General features: G+C 52.9%; 1 protein-coding gene across 1 annotated transcript in view; it reads right to left on the reverse strand.

The window, feature by feature from the left end:
* The window catches only part of TMEM132C (transmembrane protein 132C), a 374,779-nt gene that overhangs the window by 131,179 nt on the left and 225,701 nt on the right, over nt 1–17,899 (reverse strand). The window contains exon 3 of the mRNA XM_037817233.1: nt 11,797–11,943. Coding sequence (XP_037673161.1) covers nt 11,797–11,943 — 147 coding nt within the window. The remainder of the gene's footprint in view (nt 1–11,796; nt 11,944–17,899) is intronic.

The raw sequence follows: 17,899 nt of genomic DNA on the forward strand, positions 1-17,899 counted from the left end.
CCTCCTTCCAGCATGGCGGCCTTGGGCCCCTCCATCTGAGGTGAGTGCGTCTCCTCCAGCATGGCGGCCTCAGGGCCCCTCCATCTGAAGTGAGCTGGGCCTCCTTCCAGCATGGCGGCCTCAGGGTCCTCCATCTGAGGTGAGTGCGTCTCCTCCAGCACGGCGGCCTCGGGCCCCTCCATCTGAGGTGAGTGGGCCTCCTCCAGCACGGCGGCCTCGGGCCCCTCCATCTGAGGTGAGTGGGCCTCCTCCAGCACGGCGGCCTCGGGCCCCTCCATCTGAGGTGAGTGGGCCTCCTCCAGCACGGCGGCCTCGGGCCCCTCCATCTGAGGTGAGTGGGCCTCCTCCAGCACGGCGGCCTCGGGCCCCTCCATCTGAGGTGAGTGGGCCTCCTCCAGCACGGCGGCCTCGGGCCCCTCCATCTGAGGTGAGTGGGCCTCCTCCAGCACGGCGGCCTCGGGCCCCTCCATCTGAGGTGAGTGGGCCTCCTCCAGCACGGCGGCCTCGGGCCCCTCCATCTGAGGTGAGTGGGCCTCCTCCAGCACGGCGGCCTCGGGCCCCTCCATCTGAGGTGAGTGGGCCTCCTCCAGCACGGCGGCCTCGGGCCCCTCCATCTGAGGTGAGTGGGCCTCCTCCAGCACGGCGGCCTCGGGCCCCTCCATCTGAGGTGAGTGGGCCTCCTCCAGCACGGCGGCCTCGGGTCCCTCCATCTGAGGTGAGTGGGCCTCTTCTAGCACAGGAGCCTCCAGTCCTTCCATCTGAGGTGAGTGGGCCTCCTCCAGCATGGTGGCCTCAGGTCCCTCCATCTGAGGTGAGTGGGCCTCCTCCAGCACGGCGGCCTCAGGTCCCTCCATCTGAGGTGAGTGGGCCTCCTCCAGCATGGCGGCCTCAGGTCCCTCCATCTGAGGTGAGTGGGCCTCCTCCAGCATGGCGGCCTCAGGTCCCTCCATCTGAGGTGAGTGGGCCTCCTCCAGCATGGCGGCCTCAGGTCCCTCCATCTGAGGTGAGTGAGCCTCCTCCAGCATGGCGGCCTCAGGTCCCTCCATCTGAGGTGAGTGGGCCTCTTCTAGCACAGGAGCCTCCAGTCCTTCCATCTGAGGTGAGTGGGCCTCCTCCAGCATGGCGGCCTTAAGCCATCATGCTGCTCAAGCGTTGGCTCTGGGCTCCTGTCTGAGTTGACTGGTCTTATGATCTAGCTTTGGAAGCCCTATGGTGTCGTGTGTTGCACTATTATGAGTTGACCAGTCACACTAGCCTGCCCAGTTTCAAGGGGAAGTGACACAGACTCTTTTTCTTAATGGCAGAACAGCAATGTTCTAGAATAGCATGTGGAAGCAGAATAATAGCCCCCCAAGAGTCCACATTCCAATTCCTGAACATGTGAACATGGCACCTCATTGGCAAAAAGGACCCTGCAGACGGGACTGAGTTAAGGATCTTGAGACGGGGAGATTCTCCTGGGTCTCTGGGTGGGACTGACTCAGTCGTAAGGGTCCTTCTAAGAGGGCAGCAGGAGGCAGACGGCGAAGGCAATGTGGTGGCAGAAGCTTGAGTCTGGGGAGCTGCGTTCAGGAGCCAAGGAACGTGGCAACATCTGGAACCCGGCAGAGTCAGGAACTGGCTCCCCGCCTGGGGCCTCTGGAAGGAACTGGCCCTGCTGGCCTTTGTTTTAGCTCTTTAAACGCATTTTGGACTTCTGACCTCCAGAAACATAAGAGAATAGTGTGGGTTGCTTTAAGCCACTAGGTCCATGGTCATTTGTCACAGCAGCTGCAGGAAACTAACACCTTGGGGTATATGGATGGGGACATTTTTGGAAAATACAAGCTGCCACACAGTGTCAGCAGCTGAACATGGATCACATCCATGCTTGCTGTGTGGCTTGGGGGAAATTGTGATATGTGTACAAAGCACCCACTCCTTCAGAGTTGCTCCTCCACATATCCTCCCACCCCGTGCCCACATGCTTCCAGAACACTCTCTTCCAAAAGCGTAGCTTCTACACCCGATAGGAAGCACCAGTCACCTCCAGCAGTGTGTGTGCTTACCGCTGCCACAAACCTCCACGGAGACCAGGAAGGCAAAGCTCTGGCCACCGAGTGACAGTGGGAGGGGAGGGGGCATTTTAGGGAGGACGCACACAACTTGTATCTCAATAAAGTATCCCAAGTGCAGCCGAGAGCCGGCCAAGTGCTCTGGGCAGGCAGAGCCGGGGACGTTTTTAACTTCTTCCCTTGAGGACCCAGAATGCAAGCTTATAGCACTGACTGGGAGATTTTAATTTGTGGAAGACTTTGTTTAAGAGGTGATCTGGGCTAACTTCAAATATGTCTTATAGGGAGGACTCAGTCCAGGTAATTTCCTTTAGGGAAAAGTAGATTATTTCAGCGCATCACTCCTCTAAACTCTGCTAAAACTGTTTACAGTCAGCAGCCATGAGCACATTCACATTCCACGATTCTCCAAAAACAAATAGCTGAGTATATTTATGTGTATAAGATATGCACTTGAGACAGCTTAGATGAATACTAATGGGCACTTTCTTCACTTTTTCCAGAATTTTTTTTTTTGGGGAAGGCCTTTTTGTTTTATTACCAGCCTGATTTACTTGTCTCTTCTGGAGCAGGAAGTCCTGGAGCGGGCTGCCCACTCGTGAGCTGAGCAGAGGGTGGGCTGCAGCCGCCGCTTCCATTCCAGGCAGAGCAAAACGAGAATCACTGGGTACCCAGTGGGAATCCGTGGACCCCAGAAAATCCCCCCAGGGACAGCTGGCACCCCACCGCATCAGGAACCAGGCCGCAAGAAGAGCAGGAAGGAAGGACCATCACACCACACGCAGGAAGCCTCTGTCTTATTAAAGGTGAGGTTCTACGCCACTTTCAAGGTATAGTGCTTGCTGCCAAAAGAGATAGTAGCATAATATTCTGTATAAAGAACGTGGCTCCTGCAGGCAGGGACAGGCCATCTCCCTCGCCTATATTTTCCTGCTTCGATTAATTCCTGGCACAGGGCAGGGCTTCAAATATTTGCAGAATGAACAGACACATGAATGTCCTTGCAGTGACGTGCTAAGCTGTGTCACGCTGCCCCTGGTTTACTGATGAAGAAATGGATCAGAGGGCCCTGGTGCTGACAGGATGAGGGATGTCTGCTGAGGATTCAGTAAAATGAGTGACGCTGGTGGCGACGGGGTGAGTTAGATCACATGCCACTGTAGAGGGGAAGGAGGAGCAGAGGACAGACGCAGGACAGACGCAGACTTATCACATCTGCTGGAGGCGTGGGGGACTGGGCGAAGGGATCGCTGGTGAAAACGGGGGTGGGGGGTGGCTGAGCCTCTGAGGGGCTGGCACAGTCCAGCCCCAGGACGGCTGGCTTGCCGCAGAATTGACACCTTGAAGACAAGGGCGGTCAAGCACCTCGAGAAATGGGCATGACGCTCACCAGCGGGAAGGGTGGCCTGACTGACGCGCTGATGAGCGATATTCCTGCCCAGCCCCAGCCCCAAAGGCCCAGCAGCTCTGACGAGGCGCCTGTAATCAGGGAAGCTCACGTTCCCCACCTTGTCTCCTACAGGACCCCAAACGCCGGTGCAAACTTTCCTGCCAAAGCTGCAAATGCTGCTATGCCACTTGATCTGCACGGTGACGTAAAAAATCCAAGCAAATGCTCCAAATGTTTTAACACATTTAAAAGGTGGGAGATTTCATTGGACAATCTAATTTTCAGCTATTCTAGGAAAATCAGAGCTCTGGCAACACAGGACTCCAATAGCCATCTAGGAAGGGTCCAGAGCCTGGGAAGGGGACACCCCCTTTAACCAGGGCACCCGTCATGCTCCCCGCCTCTCACTGGGTGACAGAGAGCAAGCGCATCTACCCACCGTCTCAGTTTCTATCCTTGCCAGCCCCTTTGGGTTGCACCCCAGCTAAATGGTTCTGAACTCCAGGTGGGTTCCCCTACCCGAGCTCCACTCCAGGGCCGGCCTCTCAGCGTGCCGCTCTCAGACGGGCCACCCAAATCTGCAGCCTGGATTTGCAAGTTTCATCTGCAGGGATGGCAACCCTAGGAGACCCCTGCAGCACGCCAGGCCGTGTTTCCCAGAGGAATCACACGGGCTTTACGGTTAGTTAAAAAGAAAGTCTCAGTTGGAGCCAGTCAGACTCGCAGCACTCTGCCACGGGCTGGCAGGAGAGGAGCCTTTAGCTGGCAGCACGGGCAGCCAGACGTTAACAAGACAATGTTCTAATTCTGTATGGTCCATGTTCACCTTTAATTTGTAGCAACCATACCAGTTTTCTTCTATTTATTGACATTAAAGTTATTTTAAAAGAACGTTTATTCCACTTGCACAAGTACTGAATTGGATGCTTCGTTCCTCACCCCCGAGCCTTCATTTCTTTCCTTTCCTCTGCCCAGTGGCGTGACTCCTCGGTACACAACAGCCTGAAAAGATTTACTGAAATAATGTACACAAAGCATTTTGCAACATGTCAAGCACTATGAAATATACAGCTTATTATTTGGGGAGCTGTCAAGCACTGTGAAATATAGAGAATATTGCTTTTATTTAAATTTCTATTTTTAAGATGCTATGCTTGCCTCCTGAAAGAGTGCGTAACGGTAATATTTTAATAATAAAGCCTAAAAGGCAACTTTAAAAATACATGAGTCAATCAATTAAATCAAGGTCTTCAGGTGGGATCTTTGGCAACAGAGAAGGGGGTTCGCAGTGACCCATGCTGGGGGGCCAGTCGCTGTCCAGCCTCGGGGGTACGTTCCCAACATGGAGCCCCCCCTAACTTCAGAGGGTACCCACGGTTTAAAGAAAGGCCCCCTTCTTGGCATTTCCCCTGAAGGAGTGCACTCGGGAGAGTAAGGCTCAGGTGAAGCTTGGGGCAGAAGCGTTTCTTACATAAAGGTGGAACCCGGTATTCGAGGGGGGCAGGTCAGCCTCTGCTGCCTTCACACTGGGGTCCCTCACCGGCTTTAGGGAAGCCTTGTTGTTTGATCCCAGCTGCTGGCACCAGCTGGAGGACCAAGGCCACGGGGGAAAGCGCTGAAGGGGAAGTGGAAGGAAGGAGCAGAAGGACCATGAAACGTAGCCCTGTGTCCAAACCTGCTGCCCACAGGCGCGTGCCCTCCCCGTCGTCACAGAGGCTGCTCCTTCACGTCTCATCCCGAGAGTCGGCTCTCCGTGTGCCTGAAACCCTGCAAGCCTGAAGCACTCTCTAGGCGGTTGCTAGCTGATTTTGCACGACTGCCGAGATGCTCAGACAGCGAAGAGATTAATCCTGGGAACTACCCTGACACAAACCGGTCTGCATCTGGACCAGACAGACGTCCCTCCCGGCCCGGGGCCCCCTGACGGATCTTTCAGAGGCGCTGGGCTACAGGGACAGTGGGCTCCAGCGAAACAGCTTTCTTGTTCGACAGTTTTCCCAACCAGCTCCCCCTCCCAGCTGGAGGTCTGTGAAGACACTCTGCCAGGGAACGAGGCAGGGGTCCCTCACGTCTCTGGAACTCTTTGGTTGAGCTGCTTAGAAGCAGACCCTAAGGGGAAGGTTGGTAAGTAACTGATGAAGGAAGCTTTTCCAGGAGAGGCTGATAAGGGAAAGAGGGAGAGAGCTCAGGTAAGGGAAGAAGTCGAGAAGTTGGATTTTGCACAAAGTCCCAGCCTCGGCATGGCCCTATGGGAGACTCTGGGGTGTCAGTTACAGCTTGGAGTCGTCCCTCGGAGGACAGGGAGCTGGGCTCTCGTGCTCCACAGCCACCGATCACTGGGCAAGGCCCATCCTGAGGGGGCCAACACCCCCGAGTCCTCCCAGCAACCTGTGGTGTGGGCCAAAGGGCCCGACAGCTGCAGGGTACTGACCTACACGTGCAGGGTGCCGGGGCAAACCCAGGAGGGGGTTGGCGCGTACAGAGAGGTGAAAGGGACTGAAGGGCAGCCTGGCGGCACACGTCCAGCACCGGGAGATGCACTGTCCTCGGTGTTGTGACACAATGAGCACAAGGGAGGTCTGCGCCAGCCCGTCAGCCAGCGGCTTGGCCTTCCTCATCCTGACAGTGCCAGCCAAGCAGCTCCTGGGCTGCAGAGGCCACAGCCACCTCCACTCCACCTCTTACTGAGTGAACTTCAGGAATCCTTTGCAGGGGATTTGGATCCCCACATGTAAACCGGGGACCAGGGCTCTGCCTCCCTCCCACGGCTGCTGAAGGATGACATGAAGCCGCGTGTGTGTAACATCTGGAAGTGGGCCTCGCCCTGAGTGAGTGCTCCTTGCCTCGGCTGTCACTGCCCTTCCCTCACCCACCCACCCACCGCTGACGGACGGTTTCTCGTGTGCCAGGTGCTGAGTTCATATTAGGGATGGTCTTCAAGCATCTCCTCCATGCTGTGCAGTTGGGAGGGAGAGCGTGTTGGGAAAACCGTCAAACGAGAAAGCTGTTTTGCTGGAGCCCACTGTCCCTGTAGCCCAGCCTTCACTGTCCAGCGCTGCCCTCCCCTGCCCACTGTGGGTGGTGAGCATGTCCCACACCCCCTGATGCTGGATTTGGCCATGGGCCTTGCGCCGACCACTGGGATGCTGGTGGACGTGACACAGACCCAGTCCCGGGGGGCTCGCGGGTGATCTGCCATGAGAAGAACATGCCCATGGTAGGTGCCACCCCTTTAGCCTGCACCCCAGATCAGACCCACGGGGAGCAGACATGAACTCACCTGACAGCCTGCAGGCAAGCCCAGCAACTCGTGCCCCAAGGATGTCCCTCCCTGAGTCCACCCCAGGTGGGCCAAGCTGCAGTCAACCGAGAGCCCCAGGAGCAGGAGATCAATGCTTTTAGTTGTGTCACTGAGATTTGGGGTGCTCTGTTATGTCGCATTATTGCAGCAATAGTGGACTGATACACCAGATGCTCACACTAAAACACTTTCACACGCCAAGTGCATAATGCATACATGCAAAGAGCCAGATATAGACAATGGGGAAACACGGGAACAAGGCAATCAACATATTTTGTGTGTCCCACCTAAAATCATTCAAATTCAAGTTTTATTGTGTCATAAAAAACACAAATCAAACAAATTCAAGGTTGGGACTACCAGTTATGTGTACTAAAGAATTGGAAGAAAGCAATGAAACTCTTTTAAATAGAATTGCATATACGCACAGTCTCTCGTTCACCACATATTTTTCAGACAATTTTAAGGTTTTGTGGGCCCGCGATGCCCTTTCTTGGTCCTGGATCGAAACCTGTGAACTGGAAGGACTTCCAGAGTCCTCACTGTCTGCTGGTTTCAGATGTCACCTGAGCTCGGAAGCAGCTATCTCGCCTCCTGTTTACAAGGTTTGTACAGCCAGGAAATAGGAGTGATCCGGTCATGCGGGTACGGGCCATGGGACATGCTCTGAAGCGGGTCTGTGTCTCCAGCACACTATCTGTAGTTAGATTTGGAGTGTGCGTTCTGAGTGCCTCTGAGGAGACGGGACAGATGGAGCTGAGAGGAGTGGGGGTGAGAAGCCCTCAGAGCCAGCTTTCCGGACCTCCACGGTGAAAGCTGAGTGTTTCACAGGCAAACCCCCACCCCGGGCTGCCCACCCTTCTCCCTCAAAGCTGTTTCCATCACCCCAGGGGCCCTGTCTTACGAACCAGAAGGTGGGGATGTTGTGCTCTGGGAGGGTAGCAGCACCGTCCATGGCTCAGATCAGCTCCTCTTCTGATTGCCAAGCTCCTGAGGGGCTTTCCAAGAGGCCAAGGCCGGGGCCAAGCCCCTCTCAGCCTGCCAAATGCCACCACAGCTGGTAACGGCTCTGCAGTCCTGCCGAGAGGCTCCTGGGGCTGCCACCAATCGTAGAATTGCGGGAGCTCGGCACCCGCAGGGATCTCAGGGAATCGACGGGGCCAGCCATCTCCCCGAAGGAAGGTGCCCTTGGCCCCTTCCCTGACCAGACCGAGGAGTGTGGCCCCACTGCCTGCACAGCACCGTCCATGAGAAAGATCTCACTATCGGGCCTCCTCAACCACATGACAGGCTGCCACGAGGGGGACAGCCACCCCCTGCTGCCCAGAGTGAACAGGGTGCTCGGACCATCTGGACGGCCTGAGCGCGGCGACTCACGGACCGAGGCCGGTGTATCGGTGGCTCAGGACGGAGTGGGCACGATGTGTTTACCATACTAGAAGGTGACACAGGAATCCCAAACCTGGAGAGCACGTTACTAAGGGAGGGGTTTCCCACATTCTAAAGACTCCTTGCTTCACCACCCGGTTCCTTTAAGGTAGCGTTCCCCAAAGGGCTCTGGTGGCATCTGCGAGGGATTTTAGAGGGTGTCTGCACAATCGTTTAAAATAATAACGCATTGTTTTCTATTTGTTGTATATTAGAAAATGACATCAATGGCACCAAAGTATAATTTCAAGAATATACTACCAAAACTAAAGGAAAATTTTTAAAAAACAAGACAGTTTAAAGTTGATTTAAGGGAAAATATTAAGCGACTAGTGGTAGGTGGTCCACGGATAATGTAGGATTTGGGTGAGGGCCCACTGCTGCCAAAACTCCCCTGGTATTGCCTGTTTTCCGAGTTGGTTCTGCAGTTTCCCAGCAATATCTTTTGGATAAATTCCTCTTCTGCTTAAATCGACAAAGGATCACCCTTTTTGGTACAAATAAGAATGCTTACTGATACAAGTACTGATGAACATTTTACTTTTAATCAACTGACAAACAGAAAAAGCAAATTATTTGGAGATGAGGAGAGGTGGTGAGTAGCTTGGGAAGTGCCTGCTTAAGCTCTTAATCATGACCCTCCTATACATGGCCTCAACCTACCTTCCCGGCACAGTCCCCGCAGCTCTCTGCGGTGTCACCTCCAGCCAGAACACATCCCTCCCTCCTGATTTCATAGGCCGAACTGTTCCTGTGCCTGGAATTCACTATTCTCTACTTCCTTCTGCATATTTAAGTCCCTCCTGCCCTTCAGGGAGGACCCACGGGCAGCAGATGCAGAGCGACTACCCCTTGCCAGCCGGCTGCGAATGGTAGGCAGCTTCTAAAACGGCCCCAACGAGCCCACCTGCCCATCTTCTTGCCCCGTGTAACTTCCTTGTCTCACTCGTAGGCTGGCTCCAGTAACTTGCTTCTAATGAACAGAATACAGCATAAGTGTCAAGTCGTCACGGGTTGTGGAACCCCGGGGCACCGTCCTCCTCTCTGGCTCTCTGCACATGCTTGCCCTTTGGAGGGGACACCCAGCAAGGAGCTGAGAGCAGCCTCAGCCAGCAGCCCCTGAGGAACTCAATCCTTCCCCAGCTGATCCATCACATGAAACCCCAGACCCTGGGTTTCCACCCTGACTGCAGACTGGGAAGAGACCCTGACACGAGGATGGAGGCAGGATGTGCCCAGATGGTGACTCGTGCAAATGAACACGTGTGTGGAATTTTAAGCCTCTAGGTTTGGGGGTAATTTGTTACGCAGCAGCAGACAACAGATACACTTGGCCTTCACCCACCGGGCATCTTTGCTCGTCACAGCTGGGCACCGGCCCCTCCCGTACCATCCACTGCCCTCATTCGGGTTGTGCTCAGTCTGGTCCCAGCTGCTCCCAGAGTTCAGGCCTTTGAAGGCAGGGTCTGAACCTGAGTGGACGGAGCACAGAGCACAGCCACTGAGCACAGAGCACAGCACTGATGAAGGGCCTTCTCAGGGAAACAGCAGCAGAAGTTGCTGTTTGGATCATAAGCTTTTCAGGGCTTGCATAGGAAAGCAATCAGCACTTTCCTAAGACTTAAGCGAGGGATGAGTGCGCAACGGAATTCCAATCAGTGGGCCCCAGCATCAATGGACCAGAGCCCCGAAGCAGCATTTAAACACACTTCTATCACGGTCAATTTCACGCTATCAGTGTGAGCTTGCTCAATGTGGCACTGAGAGGTGCCCAATCGGCTCTTGCAAGCTGGCGTGAACAAGTTCCAGCATGCCACCACCACCAGGCCTGCGGGATCACTCTTCGGAAAAGCAGAAAACACCCATCTTCTAAGGTTGCACATGAGGAAAGCTGAGAACATGCAATGCCCGACCAGCCCAGGCCTTCCACAACCATCCAGCCTGATTCCAACTCACGATAGAGGACAACTCAAATTCAAAACCAGGAAATACTAGGAATAAACCACAGCACCCTCTGCCCAAACATCCAGTACGATCAAGAGAAAAATCATTCACATTTTCCCTCTCCGCAAACACAAGTGAGCCCAAAGAAGTTTCCAGAAGCCGCAGAACAGGCAGGGGTACCCCTGCACCCTCTGGAACTCACAGCAGCAAGGCTCATCTCCCTCACTTTGAGTCTCGTTCCAAGTCTGAGAAGAACTATTTCCATTTTTAAATTCCTCTTCTGTGAATTAACACATTCACTCTTGTTTGCATAATCAACACTAATCTTGTAGATTAATTAGACTTTATGTACACAGAATTCGGGAGATTTAATTTGGCCTCTGATCTGCTTAAGATGAGTGGACCGTGCACAAGATATTTCTTTCCCACCATTGCTTGCAAGTTGAAACTCTCAGACGCCCCACCATCGCCCGTCCCTGTTCCCAGACAGCCTGAAGGGCCTTCTCAGGGCAATGACAGCAGAAGTCGCTGTTTGGATTGTACGCTTTTCAGGACACCAGATGCTTTTGCTGGCTACACATTAAAGGAAGGACTCAGGAGGGGCTTCCTGGATAAAAGAACCGAGTATTTCTAAACAAAGTGGAGCATTTGCAGGATTTCTCATGGCAGCCTTGGAGCATTCATGGAACATATTTATCCAATAATGGCACATTTTTTCCTTTGATACAAAGCCTTCTGGAAAATACACTGATTGAATGTATCAAGAGGCCTAAAAAAGGATCATACCTTTTGATCCTAAGAAGTCACCTTAAGGAAAAAGAGAAGTGGACACAATTTATGTGCAAGGTGGCTTGCTGCTGCATTATCTAGAAGAAAAAAATGCAGAAGGAACCCCACTGTCCAGATGGACAGACACAGTCATTTACACTATGTTAAATCCATATAAGGGAATAGTATGAGGCCATTGCAAGTGTCTTTAAAGAATATTTAATGCTATGAGAAGGTGTTTTCTATAAAAACAAAAAGAAAACTTTAAAAAATCAGTATGTGTATTATGACATCACATTTGTAAAATAAATAAATCTACCATACATTTCCTACATAGAGATGTTAGAGATGTTTAAAACACTGCAAGGAAATGAACTGTCTTAGCAGTGGGTATCTCTGGGTAGGAGGGAGAGTGGCAGACGATTTTAATTTTTCCCGTCTACCTACCTGTGTTGACCACATGTTCTAAAGCGAGCATGTGTTGCTTTTATAATCAGAAAACAGTTGTTTTAGCCAACAATCAGAGGTGTATCAGCATGCCACGTGCAGTGTTGTCATTGCCACTGACTGTGACATCCTTTCTTTAAATGCCTTGTCACTGACGACTACAGCAAGGGCCGAGCACTCGGGAGCAGAGCAGTCACCCCCCCCCCGGGATGCAGGGCCAAGACCTGACACGGCCCCACGGAAACAGGCTTGGGTGAAAGGATGCAACAGCCCCACGAAGCAGAACAGGGCATCGCTGAAGTGCTCTGCCCCAGGCCCAAAGCAGAGACGCCCGGCCCCTGCCCCGCCCGCAGCAGGCCGCCCGATGGCACCGCAGTGGGCGGTGGTCCCGCGGGCCTCGGGGTCACCTGAGTCCACGTCTGGCCCCATGGGGAGGTGCAGCTGTGTAGGCAGACGCTGCTTACCTGGCGTGTGAGACCCCCCGGCGCTGGCAGACCACGGTGGTGGACGCGTGCTTGCCGCCGCCGCTGCCCGTCTCCTGCCGGATGTCCCACTGCCCGGGCTCGCTGGGCCGTGCGCCCAGGATGTTCACTCCCTTCTTTACCTTGGCTCTGCGGGGAGGGTGGGAGAGAGCGGCAAGGTGAGAGCTGATCCCGTCATGTGCCCCCACGCCCTGCCCCATCACACTCGCCTTCTGACTTTCCCCCTTGCTCCCCAGACAAGGGAATCCCACAGCACCCTGTCTATCTGGGGGGAAGGGGAAGGGGCCCTGGGCGCTCACCCACCAAGTGGCACCACAGCCAAGGGTCAGGAACACAGGCTCTGCGGCCAGAGTGCTGCCTCGGGGGCCCTCACCCTGCCTGGGACAGGGGTTCTCAACTGGTGGCCAATATGTCCCCTGTGGGACATTTGGCAACATCAGGAAGCATCTTGGGAGAGAGGCCCGGATGCTACTAAACATCCTCCGGTGCACAGACAGCCCACACCCACCACCCCCAACCAGGAACTGTCCCATCCGACATCACTTGGGCCCAGGCTGGGAAACTCTAGTCTGGGCTTAGATCTGTGCCCACCCCTTTGTGGCTGTGTGGCTTTGGGCAAGGAATAGAACCTCTCTGTGCCTCAGTTTCCTCCTCTGTGAACAGGGAATAATAGTTACTCCCATTATCAAGCTGCTGTGGTGATTAAATTAATTGATACATACAAGGAGATTAGAACAGTGCCAGGCAAGCAGTAAGCATTTCGTAACTGTGTCTCGTTACTTTACTCCAGGGAGCTCCCAGCCACCTTCACGTGACTTGCTGGTCCTCCGCTGGCACACATTCGCAGACATGAACTAAGTCACGGAGTTTAAAAAACGCCAGGAGCTGGCTTTCCGGGGGCTGTTCTGGCTACAGCAGCCCCTCTGAGGCTCAGTCTGCACACCAATAAACCAAAAGACGGCAGATGGAGCCTGTGCATCTACTTATACTCTCTCCCCAAATCCCACTTGAAGGAGAGCAGAGGGACCGTTTTTAAAGGCAAAAACCCACGGATGGGGAGAAGAGATGCAGCAACAGCAACAAATTTTGGAAACTGGAAAGCAGATGTTCGAGTGGGTAAAACGACTTAGCAGGTCTTGCAACCTAAGTCATAAGCTGCCAGTGAAGAAAGCAAAGAACCAACACAATTTATACCATAGAGTCCTATGATGTCAGGAATGGGTGGTACAAAACACCCTAAAACTGGGAGTGAATAAGCACTAAAATAGTCTGTTTATGAAGCAGCCAGAGTCAAATATATGTCCGCTTTACATGCAACAGGGTGTGTGGCAAAACTCCGCCTATGGCCCAGGGGTACTGGGGAGAGCTGAATTCTCATCAACGTGCCAGCCTGTGAGTGGAGTGACTAAGTGCCCCCGTGCATACTGACAGCTGAGATTCCCAGCCTTTCTCCAGATGTATCTTCTCTCTCCAGAAGAGAGATGGGGTTCTAGAAAATTCTACCATCTGAAGAACAAAAACCAAAAGGCACTGATGCTGAGCCTCAACAACCAGTCAGCTCTCCTTCCGGTGGTGCTTGTGGTCAATAAGCCCTTTTATGCTATGCTCATAACATCTCCACCTGAGCAGCACTGCTAGATTCTGAGAAAAATCTGCAAGATCATAGAGACCAAAACAGGCAAAGTGGGCGGGGGGAGAACAACCTAAAGGACACAGAGCCTACATGGAGAAAAACAGCGTTAAATAGTCACTTCACATTAACAGAGGAGGAGAGAAGATATAATCATGAAACAAAAACAGAATGCCATGAAAAAAGAACATCCAGAAAGAGAAAAATCAGCCCTTGGAAATTAAAAATATTACAACAGAGATGAAAACTTTAATGGGAAGGTTGATGGATAAAGTTGAGGAAAACTTTTAGGGAGCAGAGTCAAAGAAACGGACACTAGGAGATAAGATAAACTTGCAAGACTACTTTGAGGGTCAATAGCTGAATAATAGCAAGGAAAAAACAGAGAAGAGGAAAGCATCCGGAAGAAACTAAAGATAATTTCCCGAAACCTAAGATCACGAGCTGTGAACCGAAGGGGCCCCCTGTGCACTCAGCACCCTGCATGGGGACAGAGGCACAGCATTACATCTCAGAGCCTCGGGGCCCTAGCAGGACATTCAACAACCCCCAGGGAGAAAAAAGAATTAGGGATCATGAAGGAATCCAGCTACCCTGGAAACCAGAAGTTGGTGAAAAATATATTCAATATTCTAAGGGAAAACGATTGCCAACCCAGAATTCTGTAGCCAGTCAAATTACGAATTAAACGTTTGCAGCACACTAGTTTTCTAAACCTTTACCTCTACACCCCTGCTCAGTAAAGTACTTGGAGATGCGCTCCATCAAACACAGGAGTGAACCCCGAAAGGAGAAGACATGAGATACAGGCCACGGAAGGTCTAAAACACAGCAGAGGTGAAACAAGTATCCACAGATGGTGGAGAGAGTCCAGGAAAACAGCTGAGCATCAGGCTTGGAGAAGATTCTGGGAGACTTCTTCAGCATCTGAAGTGGACCAAGTGAATGTGATGTGAATGAACTGTTTTAAGAGGAGAGTTTGGCAACTCAGGAAGAATTTGGGATTAAATAAGAGTTAAATTCACAGAAAACCAAGAGAAAGAATAAAACCAAATCAGTTTTATATTCTAAAGGGGAAAAAAACACCATAATTTAGGAAAAGGAAGAGTCATTGTAATTTACCACGTGGCTTAATTGTGATCACACAGAGCTAGAATATTTTAAACACTGATATGAATCTGGACAAAATATGATAACTATCGCACTGGAAGGACGGAGACACGCAAAGGGGTGTACTTGTGTGGGGGCAAGGAGAGGGATGCACCCTTTGCCCCCATTTATCCTAATACAGAGAAATACTCCCTAAAATGCAAAAAATAAAAAAAGTATCAGCAACACCCTGTCATTCAGTGACATGAAAGTAAACACCAGATGGGGTAAGAACTTTCTCTCTTGCAAGGAGAAAGGCAGCTAGTGGAAGGGAGCAGAGTATTGTAGTTTTTTTAAAAACATATCTTTTTATTTTGAAATAGTTTAATAGTTTGAGTTCCGCAAGAATCTGCAAAAATAATGCAGTTGCTGGGTGCCTGGCCCCCAGCTTCCCCCAATGATAAGCTCCCACATAACCACAGTGACTCAGATTCAGGCCCTATCTTGGATTCACATGTGCTTCTTGTTTTCTCTCTGGTGGCTCGTTGTATGAAATCGTATCGCTCATGTAGATTCACGCAACCACATCCACCATCAGGGTCCAGAACAGATTCTACGCTCAATGCTCACACCCTCCTCCCAATCCTGACCCCTGACCTGTAACCACCTGTTCTCTCTCACCACAGTTCTGTCACCTTGAGAACATATTTTTGCCAACAAGCTCTGCAGGACTCTAACTCTTTAAGTGAAGGTTATGTCTTATGAGAGGAACAGCTTAAAAATTAAATACACACACACACACCCCTGCCCCGATAACCCCTCAGAGCCAAACGATAAGATCTTGCGAAAAGGTCCAAGTCTCAGTCTAGCTGAACAAATGCACTCTCCGGGTGGTCACCACGAGAGCCCAGGGGCAGGGGGCAGGGCCGGTGTAAACCACATCCCAGACCTCGGGTCCCCAGGGAGCTCAGTCCACAGAGCAGCGACGATGCATCAGGCCAGCCACCAGCAGCCGCCTTTTCTTTAGAGGCTTCTCTGGAACTTTCCATTAAATCATTTGCTGACCACCCACGCCACCGCGGCAGCGAGAAGATCAGGAAGTGCTCGAGGGGCAGAGATTAGAGGCCCATGAGCACACGGGAGCCCCCATTCAGCCTGGGACAGAGAAGCGAAGGTCTGGCTGTCGGCCTGGCACAGCCACCATCCACTGCTATTGCTGGAAACAAATGCCCCAGGAAACGTGACTTCGCTCAAAATTGGATTTTGCTGCATTTGGATTTTGCTCAAGACCTCAGGTCTCACTGCAGCTACAAACTGTTCCTTCCGCGTAACAGTTCATGCAAATAGGAGGATGCTTGTCCACCAGGGCAGCGGTTGGCTCATCTTCGTGTGCGTTGGGAGAAGGAGCCCCAAGACGGGAGAAGGGCACTGGTGATAAAAGGCTGGATCTGTTGAGACAGTTTCTTTGTGAGCACAACCAGGCTCCCCGCCTGCTCCAGGGAGACAGCTGCTGCAGGAGCCTGGGACCCAAGACCTGAAGCAACCAGATCAGCGCTAAAAACGACGACATCGGGGACTGACCCTGGGTGGGCTTGGCGTCTGGGTGAGGAGGCCGGTGCCCATGGTCAGCGGAGAGGCACGGCTGCCCCTCCTCAGCGTCGCGGTATGAGGGTGGACCGTGGGCCAGGAGACAGGAAACCAGCTCGAGCCCCGCGTCTGCCAGTGGTGAGCTCCATGACCCTGGGATGGTCACTCACTCACCTTCTGCTTCCCTTGGTCGCCAGTGATTGAAGTTCAGGGGCTCCCAATCTCGAGCTGGGGCCGCTGGTGGTTGGGGAGAGGATTCCAGCTTCACAGGCACAGAGCTGAACAGCATTAGCGCTGTCGTTGTTCGCTTTCCAAGCTGGCATCAAGACCCAGTTCTGTTCCCGGCACAGTGCTAGACTGGGATGCGTTCAGGAGGGGACACGTGTGGCCTGCCCTGTGGGGCTTCCTGCAATGTGTTCAGGTGGGGACAGGTGTGGCCTCCCTTGTGGCACTTCCAGTCCTGTCCGAGGGCTCCCAAGGGGGGCCCATGCCACCCTATACACCACCTCATAATCGATCTCCTACCCAGATTTTTAGTGGTTAAAACAGAAATATTCCCCTTCTTTTCAAATGTGCTTGGCTTGATGTGCTACAGGGATGATGAAGTGCTCCTTAAAGAAAATCAATGTTCAGTACAAATTTTGAACACGGGAAGCCTAATTTCCATCCTCCAAGCCATCTATCCAAGGTCAGCTACAAACTCCTTGTAAAATGCTCTCGTCTAGAAGCTTCTAAGGCCCACTGGATGTGTGTGATGGGGGGCACCGAGAGAGGGGCTCGATGCCAGCTGGTCCCTGCTCCCTGTACGGCCGTGCCACACACTGCCTTCAGGGGTGACGGGCCCTCGGAGTATGTTAGGGAAAGGACAAATATGATTAGCTGTCAACACTAAAAACCAGAAGCTTTCACAGAAAAACCTGGATTTTTGCCTTCTTGAAACTGTGAGATTCATTCATTCCCCAAGCGCTTATGAGTGTTTGCTGTCTGACGAGCATGGTTATCGGGGAGTGGTATCCAATGAAGCCAAATCTCTGCCCTTGGGGGGCTAGTGTAGCAGCTGGGTGGTTAGACAATAAACAAAAGTAAGTAAAATAAAGTCAGGTGCTGGCAAAGAGCATGGTGGGAAATACGGCTAGGCAGGGAGGGGTGGGGGCAATTCAAACTAGCACATCTGGGCTGGCCACTCTGTGGGGGACGGCCGAGCAGAGGCCTGAGACGGGGAGAAAGCCGTGGGGACGGCCGAGCAGACCCAGAGCCAAGCCCTTCGGGAACTTCCAGAGAACCCCGTCCCCGGCCACGTGGACCCTAACCTGGCGACTGCTGAGAAGGGACTTTGCCACGGAGGGAGAGGCCCTTGCCCGCTGGCCTTGGGACGTGGAGATTGTTCTCTAAAACCAGGCGTCCTTCCAGGCTGGTGGCAGGAGGGAAGGTGGGGAGGTTTGAAGCCTGAGGATTGGGCGTTCTGCTGCTCTGAGGAAGGGGCGCCACGTGTCAAGGGGGGTGGGTGGTCTTCGGGAGCGGAGAGCCAGCAAGGAAGCGGGGTCTCAGGCCTGTAACCTCAAGGATCTGGATTCAGCCACAACATGACCGACCCCTGGAGTGGATTCTCCCCCAGAGAAGACCCCAGCCCCGCTGCGGCCTCGATTTCAGCCTCGTGAGACCCTCAGGGGAGAGTCCAGCTTAGCTGCCCAGGCTTCCAGCCCACGGATCCCGCAGTGAGCACACAGTGCTGGCTTGAGCTGCAGAATTTGTGGTAACCGCTTACAGAGCAGTAGAAAA

The sequence above is a fragment of the Choloepus didactylus genome, chromosome 23 (assembly GCF_015220235.1).
Source record: "Choloepus didactylus isolate mChoDid1 chromosome 23, mChoDid1.pri, whole genome shotgun sequence".
Classification (NCBI taxonomy): Eukaryota; Metazoa; Chordata; class Mammalia; order Pilosa; family Megalonychidae; genus Choloepus; species Choloepus didactylus.